Here is a 12,774-nt window from a genome sequence, read left to right on the forward strand (position 1 = left end):
AGCAGCAGCTCACACAATGGAAGTTTCCAGGTAGCTTGCCTTCAGCCCACCTTCTCTAAACAGATCATTACAGTGGGGTGGCAGAGGGGAATGAGGTCTTTAAGCAGCTACTCATTGTCAACAGCCTGGATGGCTGCCTGATACTTTACCTTCCTGTAAAGTGGAGGACAGGTTTGGAGGTGAAAGGGTAGCCATCTGCTTTATTTTACAAGCTCCACGACATCAATACATCAATGGGTGGTGCCGAGAATTTACCCTCTGAAGATTTTTTCCTCAGGTCTTTTGTCAATCCCCATAAATCTGCACTATCTGGTTATTGGCTCTTCATTGAATGAAAACATTTTTTGCAACTTATCTAATCCTCCATGACTTTCAGCACTTTACCAAATCTCTTCTTAATCTTCTTGGTTTTTCTTTCTTCTAACCTTTTCTGGGGTTGGGAGAGGGAATAGGGGAATCTTCCAGTCCCTCAGCATCACACCTGGAGCAAAGGAGGACTTGATAACTGTGGTCAGCACTTCTGCAGTTTCTATAACCGAGAATGAATACACTCCAGAGAACTGAATAGCTACTACCAAACCCAAACTTTACAAAGGAAGATGGACGTACTCTCCATGGAAAGGAAAACACAGGCAGATGGTTGTGATATCAGTTTCTTCCAATTCGTTTGGCCATTACATAGTGATGCACACAATAATGCTTGGAAAATGCTGAAAGCTGAGAGCCTAATTCTTAAATGAATTCATACCACTGAGGGTTCCTGTGGCAAGAGTAACCTCTGGGAATCAACATCTAATCCCAACACTTGGAGTGTGGTGAATGATAGAAATATGGCTGATAAGGCTAAAAGGGCGGGATTGTGCTTTAAATTCTTTTCAAGATTTCTAGCCTGAGGTTGGTACGTCTGCAATGTCAGTCACTTGGGAAAGCCTATTGCTCAAGAGCACAACATAGCAGCAGATAGATCGAGTAGCAAGAGGGTCGGTGGGGGATGGAGATCACAGGATAGAGCATGGATAGAGATGTGATATGATGGTCACAAGGGGGGCTTTTTGCAATTATGGAAATCCAAAAAGCATGGGGTCAAACAGCATACTGACCACGCAACAATGAAGAAACAGAAATATATCTGCGTTAAGTAGGCATAAGGAATTCAGTCTTTAGAAAGATCACTAACAAAAATATTGTAGTAGTATGGTTGGTGGTGATAAGGCTGCCTCCCAGGGTGGCTCGTTTGGTTGGCAGTCACATTTCCTTCCTCTTTCTCGCTCACAACAGTGCTGAAAGGGGAATCTTTTAGTTTCTTTCACCTGTCAGGTTTCTTAACCAGAGGAAAACCTCATTAGATATTTCAAAGTTTAACGTTCCATCTTGCCCAAAGCTGCCCATTTGCAAGATTAAAATTACCTCCTTATATTTAATCTGTATCCTACCCTGCTAATAATGAACCGATATGGTCAGGTAATCTCATTCATGTTGGAAACATCTGCACAGAAGTTGCTTTTGTTCCCAGGGTACATCCATTCTGCTCCTGTTTACAGCATTTCACACTGTATGATAATAACTCTACTTTGCACGATTCCAAATTTGTTCTCTGTCAAACTTATATGCATTTAAATTAAACTGGATTATTTAACCAGCACACAAAATTGTACATTACCAGTAAATGGCAATGGAAATGCTTAATATCAAGTTAGATGTAATTATATGTAAATGATGTTTTGTGGTTTGTGGTCTTGCTCTGTTGAACTTTTTTCTGTATTTGTGCATTTTATCTGTTTGTGGTGGACTACTCTGGGTGTCTCTCATTTTGTTGTTTTCAATACTTGTCCCTTTGTGACTCTACCTGTGGTTCTTTCTGGTGGCCAGACTTAACAATTTCTTCTCTTACCCTATTTTCTATCACTGGGACTGTTACCACATGTTTGTCTGCCTGCCCTGATTTAGTCAATGGTTTTCTTTTTGTGGCACGCCCAATAGGCAACAGAGAATCGGAAGGTGTATTTGAGTGTGCAGCAGAAGTTCCAGATGTAATGCAGCATCATCATTAATAAAGCAACACAGTGTGTGAAATAGCTGGGATAAGTTGAGTGATATGCATAATGTCGGTCCAAAATGATCAAAAATAGCAAATGAGTAGAGTTCGCTGGCACATTCCCACCCCCCACCTCACCCCAGTGGCAACGAATTGCAGCCACCTCCAGCAGCATTAATTCCAACTCAAAAAACAACAAGTCACTACCTCAATGAGAATAAGTAAAGCCCAATCATACCACTATACATCCTTGTTGAGGAAGAATTGAAAGTCCAACCCTCTGCTCACCACAAGACAGATTGTGGGCAAAAGGTTCTATCTTCTTGCATTCTCCCCTTTCCTCCCATCCATCACTGCTCCTTGTTCCATCCACATTAATCACACTCCCCCTGACTCCTTCATCTAATTCAGCAATGAACTCATTGAATGGTGAAGTAGACTTGATGGGCTGAATGGCCTACTTCTACTTTTGTATCTTATGATCTTAATTCGAGCATTCTCCTGCCACCAAATCCTACTTCAAATGAATATTACACGTGATCTTAACTAGGTGTCTGCAATGCCTACAGTGTATGAACTGATGAACTGATTAAGCCAGACTGATAACCATGTTATCTGTAAGCATGCAAACATTGAATATATGGTTCACTGCATCCCAAAAATAAAGACTTAACAGTTTCAGAGAATTTAAATTTTCTTCACAAGAATATCTGTGCCCATATCATTTCAACTGCAAACACAATAAGGTGAATTTTATGGCCACAAAATAAGCACACTGCCTGTGCCCGTGTAAAGTGCAGCTAGACGATATCAGGTCTCCAGCCCAATGTCATCACGCTGGTTTCTGATATTTCACAAACTGAAAAATGGCAGGCAGGCCGTCAATTTTGAAAATTGTAAAACAAGTAACTCTGAATGTCTCAAGCATTAGGACTAAAATGTTGGGAAGTCTTTTATGCCAGCTGTAATGAGGCGAAACAACGGTGACAGATAAAGCCTGACTGTGCTTTGAATGTTCCTGCAGATTTTAGTGTACAAAGTGGTGGTGGCTGTACAATCTCAAGTAACATTCTTTTTGTACGTTTCCTGTCTTCAAAATAGTTTGAAGGTGCGAGCAGAGGGACATTACACTTGGAGCCATGACACCACCCCCACCCCCAACCCCAACCCCTCCCCCCCCCCCCCCCCGCCATATGACATCATCAGTTGAACTGCTGATTCTCAGAATTCTCACATCAAGGTTTGACTTACAACCACCATCGCACCTCTCTGCCCACACAATGTGAATGAGGCTGCAGCAAAATATTCAGAACATTATTTACTATGCTAGCTCGGGTCCACAACATCTTTTTATGGTGTGGCATTTAAAAAAAAAAAATCGGCCTCAGAAACTGGTCGCGACCCTAACTACAAGCTTTGAAGGGGAGCAAGGAAAGGATTTCTGAAGCACCATACCTATGCAGCGATCATTGACTGGCTTCCTGCATAGCACAAATAGGTTGCAACTTGCTTTATTCAGCAGGTATAGAAGGCAGAGTCAGCCAACAACACACACCCAGGCTGCTCTCCAGCACATTGTCAAACAACATAAACTTCACCTCAAATTTCTTCTATTTCACTCAGCTGATGTCAAACCAAAAAAAAAAGAGCCAATGCTATTATCTCAAGCTTGTAAAACCAAATCTTAATCCACACATGTTTTGCGATGAACTATTTTCCACTGCCATTATAAGTTAAAAGTTGACCCTTCATACATCTTGTCTTTCCTCTTCCTCGGACTGGAAACAAGGTCAAAGAGGAAGGAAGACGCCTCTTTGGATCCTATATTTTCTCACAGCAGTAATACCATAGAACTTTCAGCTTTAGAGGTCTTTTGTCTCAAATCCATCTGTCAGTTGAGACCATTAAGTTAACATCCTATCTGGCCTGTCAGGAAGCTGTAAAATTCTCTGTGGCACAACTTCCAAAAGAGAGGAGAAACTCTCCACAGTATCCTGGCCAATATTTATCCCTCAAACTAACAGAAATGACTGAGCCATTTTCGCATTGTATTTTGCCAGCACTTCTTGTTTTTCCATTTGCTGCTACTTTTCTGTCCATTCAACGTCCCCAATTCAAAACATTAATTGCTCTATTTCAACCACAGCTTTCACACCACTGCGGAGGTTAGTTCGACATAAAGCTTCTTCAATTAACAATGTAATGACTTCATCTTCTCATTTGTCGGCTTCAATCCAAACATAGCAAAGGCCCTTGTTCACCAACCCTGAACTTTAAGCGCTTTTAGTCATTGTTCTAAAATTTATACTTATTTATTGATCTTTTGGTAGTTATATTTATGTATTTACAGACCCTTCAAGATGGCATTTTTCCCACAATAACAATGATATTGAGACTTCTGTACAGAGTCATGAACAAAACAACATGTAACACACCACATTTCAAATGTGCTTTCACCCTTACAATCAAGATACAGAAACAAAATTATTATTAAAGTCAGTGCACTAACAATGAAAAAAAAACCAATAATGCTTACCAAATCAATTATTCCTTTCAAAGCATGAAATCCTCCATTAACAGGGAAAACGTGATTTGGTGAATCTGCAACTTTTTCCAGCTTTAAAAAACAAACATATTTAATTTTAAAAAGTGGTCAAGAACACTTCTAAATGTAATAATTGCCTTTGCCCTTTTAATAATATAAGATCATTCGTCTATCTACTGCTGAAAGAAAATTCAAAGTAGTATAGAGTTTGAATCCCTCAATTTCCTATGAGAAGGCATATAACCACTGTCAAGATTTGTAAAAGCCAATCCAGTTTGTTAGTATCCTTTAGGGAAGAAAATCTGCCATCCTTACCTGGTTTGGCCTACACGTGACTACAGAAACACAACAATGTAGTTGACTCTGAACTGCCCTTGGGGCAATTAGGAATGGGCAATAAATGCTGATCCAATCAACAATGCCCTTTCTTTATTCAGTCATGGAATGAGGGCATCACAAGCTAGGCCAGCATTTATTGTCCATCCCCAATTGTCTAGAGAGCAATTAAGAGTCAACTACGTTGTTGCTGATCTGAAGTCACATGTAGGCCAGATCACATAAGGGCAATGGTTCACTTCCATAAAGGAGGTCAGTAAATCAGATGGGTTTTCCCCCCAATAATCAACAAGTTTCATTATCATCATTAGACCTTTAATTCCAGATTTGATTCATTGAATTCAAATTGCACCATCTGCCATGACGGGATTTGATCTCAGGTCCCCAGAAAGTTGCCCGAGTCTCTGGATTCATAGTCTAGTTATAATACCATTAGACTATTGCCTCTTTCTGAATCCCCCACATCCCATAAATATTTTTTTTATAAAATGCATATAATATCAAGTATATCCATGAGGTGAAGAAAACACAGCCTCCCCAAATAAATATCTCAGTTCCACACCGTGGTTATGTTACACAATATTTGAACTTAAAGTTGAACAATTCTCATGATATGCAATTTATTATAGATGTTCAAAGCACAATATTCAAAGAAAGACTGGTATTTTGTTTGGAGGCTGAGACAACAAATTTAAGTTGTTATTATGTAAATGTCAGGCAAGGCTTTTAATGGTTGCGAAAATCAAGTGAGATACTGATATACAGAATTGCACTTCTACTTTTCAAGTTGTTAAAATAATTACAACATATGCCTCAAGCAATGTATTCTCTAAACACTATGGTGAACCTTTCCCTAAATGAAAATGGAATCCAAATCCAAGTCGCAGTGATGAAGACCTGCATTGCAAATCATTGTTACTTGAAAAATAGACTACACTTCATGATTTTCAAAGACACACTTAATTTGACTTTGATTCTAAACACTGTTCCTTTATGTGTCAAACAACGACCATAGCAGGTCAATTGTTAGGAACTATGCACAGCTCAGCTTAATGTGCTGACTGGTTGATGCCTGATTCCGTCAGCAATTCCTGGATTGGAAGCAAACTTCATCATACAGATGCCTAATGCATCTCGCCAGCTATTTCCACTTGAATTCAGTTGGTCTTCATTACACTGCTGTGGCTTGAGTCTCAATATTATCTTTTCAGGCTATTTTCCTCCTGTTCCACTCTTCAGTGTCTCCTTTCCACTTATATTTTCTGTCATGTTTAGGTAACTAAGCTTCCTTCTGTAGTATTCTGTCTCATGCACCATTTTTCCTTCACTGTGGACCTGGGTCACTGCTATTGAATGTCTCAGAGCAGAACCCAGCTTGTCTAATCCTCAACTCTCTGCAACTTGAAATGTTCTTCCAGACTCAATTCCTCTAACTTCGTCAAATCAAGCTCAGCACGTCAATTCCTGCAATTTAATCACACTAGCAGATTTATAACCTATATTCCTCCACTTTTGTTCTATCAAAAATGTTTTCCATTCTCACAGAAAAAGCTCCAAATGATTCATGATCTCCTATCTGATGATGCTTGTTCACTTGCACATAACACCATCCTCTCTTCCGGTACCTACCTTTCTGATCATGCGATGCACCGCTTTTGCACTTTACTTACCATACCCATAATGCAAACTCCCTTAGCAAAGCATATTTTGGGCTCTCCTCTTACTCTAACTCCACAATCTCTTCCATCAAACTCACTCTTTTTCATCCTAACCACCTCATACAGATCCAGAATGCTAAAGCTGAAAGTTTCAACTCATAGAACTGAAAGAGATCATTCAACCCATTGTCCATCTCTGAAATAGGAGCTCCACAGCAACATTCTGCTTCCATCTACACTTCCTTTAAACTCATACTTTACCATTATCCCAGGTTTAATGCGTTTTTTCTCAATATTTTGTCATTCTCTCCTTTTTTGGCTTTGCACCATGAATATTGATTGTTAGTAAGTTCAGTTGATATTTCCAACTCTCTCCTAAGCCTACGCACCACACTGGCAATATTCATTTTTTCTCAATCCAAATCCATTTCCACTCATACATTTTCTTCACTTTATTGTATCATCACTCTGAGAAGTCAACTACTCTCTTTTCCTGATCTATATGTTCCAGCTGTCCTTAGTGTCCAGAGACTTTAATTAGTTTATGACAATATTTATGTTAACTAACTGTTAACCAGCCTGTTTGGACAATGTAATGATATATTTCAAGGGCTTAAATTCAGACCGCCTGGCCAAGAGGTAAGGACCCTACAATAGAGCCACCTACCTTTTAGCTTCCAATTAAATGCTGATAACACTCACCTCTAGCTCTTCATTACCTCCTTTATGTCCTCAAATACAAGTTTACTTTCAGACAGCAAATGCCTTCTGGAAATCTAAGTGCAGTAGATCCATGCATTCCATTTTAACCACAGTGCATTTTAATTCCTCAAAGAACTTGAATGAATTGGTGTCACATGATTTTCCTTTCACAAAGCCATGCTGCCTCTTTACAATGACCTTGAACTTATTCAAGTACACTCCCATAATTTCTTCTATAATAACTTTAATATTTTCCCTATGCCAAATGTTAAGCTAACTGGCTTTTGTTTCCTGTTTTCTGTCTTCCTTCTTTCTGAACAAAGGAGTTATCTTTGCTAGCTTCCAATCCAGTAGGACCTGCCCAAAATCAAGGGAGTTCTGGAAAATTAAATTCAATGCATGGACTATCCCACTAACCACTTCTTTCAAACCTTAGAATGAAGTCCATTACATTTATGTACTTGTCAGCACACAGATCCATCAGTTTTCTCAGTTCCACTTCACTGGTGCTTGTGAATTTCCCGAGATCCCCTCTCACTTCCATTTCCTGATTAATAGCTGCTCCTGGGATGTTACTCGTCTCCTCCATATTGAAGGCAGATGCAAAATAGCTGCTCAGTTCAATTGCCATCTCTTTATTTCCATTCTTAATTCTCCAATTTTCCACACTTAAGTTTTATAAGACCAACACTTACTTTGTTAATTCTTTTCATTTTAAATATTTATATAAACTCTAACTATCTGCTTTTTTATTTCTGGGTAGCTTTCTCTCATGCTGCAATTGTTCCCTACTTATTAATTTGTGGTCGTTCTTTACTTTTTTTAAAATGTTCTGTTTAATTTTCTAATCTGTTACTGCCCTTTGCACAATTATATTTTTAGTTCAATACCTATTCAATGCCAATATTTCTAATGAACCATAAATGGTGGGTCTATCCCTTGGAATTTTCCTTCCCCATTGAAATACGTCTATTCTGTGTATTCTGAAATTTCCCTTTGAATGTCTGCCACAGTATCTCTGTTGACCTAATATTTAACCTTATTAACTAGCTCCATTTACATAGTTACCTTTATACAAATTTTAAAAAAATTGTCTTCCATATCTCCTCCTCCCTCAAAGTGAAAGTAAAATTGAATCATATTATACCAACTGCTGTCTAGGGGCACCTTTACGATAGGATCATGAATTAATCCTCATTGCACAATACCCAGGTCAGGTACAGCCTGCTCTCTGGTCAGCTTTAAAATGTGCTGTTCTCAGAAACAATCCCTAACACATTTTATGAACTCCTTATCCAGTCTACATTTGCCCATTTGATTTCCAGTCTGCATGGAGACTAAATTCTCCCATTATACCATCTTGCATTTCTGACTTGCTATCATTATTTCTTCCTTTATTTTCCACCCTTCGATGTGGTTACTGTTTGGAGGCCTGTAATTACTCCCCATAAGTGATATCTTACTTTTAACATTTCTCATCTCTACCCAAATCATTGTACAGTTTGGTTTCCTAAACTTAAGCCATCTCTCTCCCTACTATGCTAAAGTCATCACTAACTAATAGATCCACACCTCAACATTTCCATAACTTCCCATTCTTCCTGAATATCCTGTACCTTTCAAGAAGTAGGTCCCAACCCAAGTCATCCATCCTGCAGCCATGTCACTGTAATAGCCATCTGATCATGCCAAAGTTCATGATGACTGGCCAGGTAGTCAGTAGCACGGAAGACCTCAATTACAGGAGGATATAGATGGATTGATCAGATGGACAGATCATTGGAAGTTGGAATTTAAAACAAAGATCAAAATTGCTGGAAAAGCTCAGGAGGTTTGGCAGCATCTGTGGAGAGAAATCAGAGTTAATGTTTCAGGATGAGTGACCCTCCCTCAGAACTCAGATGAAATTTAACCCGGAAAGGTATGAGGTGATGCACTTTGGAAGAAATAACGAGACAAGGGAGTACTCAATAAATGGCAGGACACTAGGAAGCACGGAGGAACAGAGGGATCTTGGGATGCTTGTCCACAGATCCCTGAAGGTAGTTAATAAGAAAGCACGTGAGACACTTGTCTTTATCAGTCATGGCTTGGATTATAAGAGCAGGATGAACAAGCAGTGTCAATTTATGAACAAGGCGAGACTATAAACAGTGCATTGAGTGAGCTTGGAGAGAGGTATAATAAAAGGATGCTGAAGGACAGGATAGAGTGGACAGTGAAACTTAAAATTCTTTTATACAAATGCACAGAATGTCAAGAACAAATTAAATAAACGGCAGGCACAGATTCCGACTGAAAGCAATGATATAGTAGCCATTACAGAGACATGGCTGCAGGATCGTCACTGGGAACTAAACATACCAGGTAATAAGGTTTACGGGACGGATAGAAAAAACAGCAGAAGTGATGGAGTAGCATTATTGATTAGAAATAAAATCACTTCTCTGGCAAGAATGAGGGAAAGGCACATAGTGGGGACCTTATGGGTGGAACCGAGAAAGCGTAAAGGAACTAAAACCACAATGGGTAGCATTTACAGAACCTGGTAGCAGCTCATAAGTACTAGATGGTATAAATGCTGAAATTAAGCAACTATATAGATTTATACTCTCTATCTTTTCCTGTCACAGACTGATTATTATTTTCTATATTAATCCCATATGGGTACCTTTCTCTTTTGGCCATGCCAAAATTGATCTTCTGTCCCTATGATTTAGTTTAAAATCCTCTTGACTTGCCCAGTTAGTTATGCACCTGGCAGGAAAACCAGTGCCAGCACAGTTCAGGTGAATATTATCCCATCAGTAAAAAATCCACTTGCCCCCAGGATTGGTGCCAATGTCCCATGAGCTCACTCCTCCCACATCAATCTTTGATCCACACACCCATCTCTCAAATCTGATTTGTCCTATGCCGATTTCCATGTGGCTCGGGCAAAAATGCAAAGTTGATGATCTTTGAGGTTCTGCTTCTTAATTCCTCATACTGACTGTGCAGAACCTCCTTCTTTGCAAGGCTTGTATCATTGGGTTTCTAACTGGACCACAACCACTGGATCCTCCCTCTTCTATTGCAAGTTTCTATCCAGTACTGAGCAGATGTCCCAAACCCTGGCAATTGGGCAAGTAACACAACTTCTGGACTCATACTCTTTGCTGGAGAGAACAGTATCGAACTTCCTGATTATAATCTCCACCACTACCACTCCATCCCTTTCTTCACTCTACAACTTGAGTGGCTTTCTGTACCATGGTGTTATGATCAGTTAATTCATCCACCCTGCAGCCTTTACCCTGATTCTGACAAGTTAAATGAACCTCAAATGTGTTTGACCAGTGCAAGACTAAGGTTCCTGTGTTCCTGCCCCACTTGCAGGCCCATTCTCCTGTTCCTGACCACTCACTGAATCAGAGTGAAAAAAATGCTCTTTCTCAGTCTGAATCAATCTGGAACATAGGCATAACCATATCCATGATCATACTTTAAAACACCGCATCTGGAATATCACGAAGATTGCTTACTGTCATCTCTACAAAGTTGATTCCTTCACTTTGGACTTGAATGTACTACTGACTTTTTGAACTCCTATTCCTTTTTATCCATAAATTTAAAATCATCCAAATGATTTATCCAGTCTTTTATTTCACACAAAGTCAAACATTCTGACCTCAATGACAATCCATCACCTAACATTATTACGATTATAATTCTTTCCCTGTTGAAAAATCCAATCATACTATTTCAAGTGCTTTCTAAGTTTAGTTTTTGTGATGATACACCCAAAGAAAAATCCAAATACTTCCCCTGTGGTTTGCCAAAGAACATTGACTCTAGCTTTAAATAACTTTAAAATATGCATCTGAAATTGTTTCCCTTTTCAGTTTTGGTAATTCTTCCAAAAGAAACCGAAATTGCCAGGTGCAAAATCCACAATCATGTGACATCCTAATACAGAACTTACAGCCTTCAACGTGGAAACCATCACTTACCCAGCCAGCATAAAAGTCACCTTTTATTTCAATGTACGCAATAGGCCAAGTTTTACCACATTTCAACTTACACTTGATAAATGGAATCGATTCAAGAAGAATTCAATTAATAATCTAATGATTAAACTTATAATTATTGGAATCTAGAACATTCCCACTAAGAAACTGGACAATAAGGTTCTCTTGAAGAGAGTAAGATACTGTGAGAAATGCATCTCATGAAAAACTTCAAACTCATGTTCTCATGTAAAATGGGCATGGATCCAGACCATTTAATTCCCAACATAGAAATCAAATGCCAGCATAATTTACCAGCTAATTCTAACTTTGCCACCTGGCAAACTCTTCCATCATTTTCTGAATCAGACCTATACTTTAGCTGACTATTTGGATGCATCCGGAAGCTAAATTTAGGACTGGACAAATTCTTCAGTTTGTATTATGTCCTTACTTTGACCAAGGTGTTCCATACATCATCCAATGTCATTGGCTTCCAAAGCACATTTTCTGTTTCCAAAAAATTCAGCTGTGCCACTTCATAATATCATTTGCTAAAGGCATCTATATTGTAAAATTTGTTAATTTCTCTATGAATTTTCATTAGTGTGAGAGTAAGCTGCTTCAGTCTTCCAAATTAAATTATGTTTTATGCCCTCTCACAGACTCCTTTGATCAAATCTTTTAAGGCCAAAAAGTGTGCAATGCAGCAACAATGTAAAATTGCCCTTTCAAATCTGAGAAATAAGAAAGGGATGATCATCTTATTGGGATTGTATTATAGATCTCCTAATGGTCAGAGGGAAATTGAGAAGCAAACGTGTAAGGAGATCTCAGCTATCTGTAGGGGATTTTAACTTTCCAAAGATAGACTGGGACTGCCATAGTGTTAAGGGTTTAGATGGAGAGGAATTTGGTAAGTGTGTACAAGACAATTTTCTGATTCAGTATGTGGATGTACCCACCAAAGAATGTGCAAAGCTTGACTTACTCTTAGGAAATAAGGCAGGGCAGGTGACTGAGGTGTCAGTGGGGGAGCACTTTGGAGCCAGCGACCATAATTCCATTGGATTAAAATAGTGATGGAAAAGGATAGACTAGATCTAAAAGTTGAAGTTCTAAATTGGAGAAAGGCCAATTTTGACAGTATTAGGCAAGAACTTTCAAAAGCTGATTGGGGGCAGATGTTCTCAGGGAAAGGTACGGCTGGAAAATGGGAAGCCTTTAGAAATGAGATAACGAGAATCCAGAGAAAGTATATTCCTGTCAGGGTGAAAGGAAAGGCTGGTAGGTATAGGGAATGCTGGATGACTAAAGAAATTGAGGGTTTAGTTGAGAAAAAGAAGGAAGCATATGTAAGGTATAGGCAGGATAGATCGAGTGAATCCTTAGAAGAGTATAAAGGCAGGAGGAGTATACTTAAGAGGGAAATCAGGAGGGCAAAAAGGGGACATGAGATAGCTTTGGCAAATAGAATTAAGGAGAATCCAAAGGGGTTTTACAAATACA

The 12,774-nt window shown here is 39.0% G+C and overlaps 1 protein-coding gene across 1 annotated transcript in view; it reads right to left on the reverse strand.

Moving 5' to 3' along the window:
- The window catches only part of antxr2a (ANTXR cell adhesion molecule 2a), a 228,839-nt gene that overhangs the window by 181,676 nt on the left and 34,389 nt on the right, over nt 1-12,774 (reverse strand). Inside the window, exon 7 of the mRNA XM_072592512.1 lies at nt 4,572-4,652. Coding sequence (XP_072448613.1) covers nt 4,572-4,652 — 81 coding nt within the window. The remainder of the gene's footprint in view (nt 1-4,571; nt 4,653-12,774) is intronic.

The sequence above is a fragment of the Chiloscyllium punctatum genome, chromosome 1, assembly GCF_047496795.1.
Source record: "Chiloscyllium punctatum isolate Juve2018m chromosome 1, sChiPun1.3, whole genome shotgun sequence".
Taxonomy (NCBI): domain Eukaryota; kingdom Metazoa; phylum Chordata; class Chondrichthyes; order Orectolobiformes; family Hemiscylliidae; genus Chiloscyllium; species Chiloscyllium punctatum.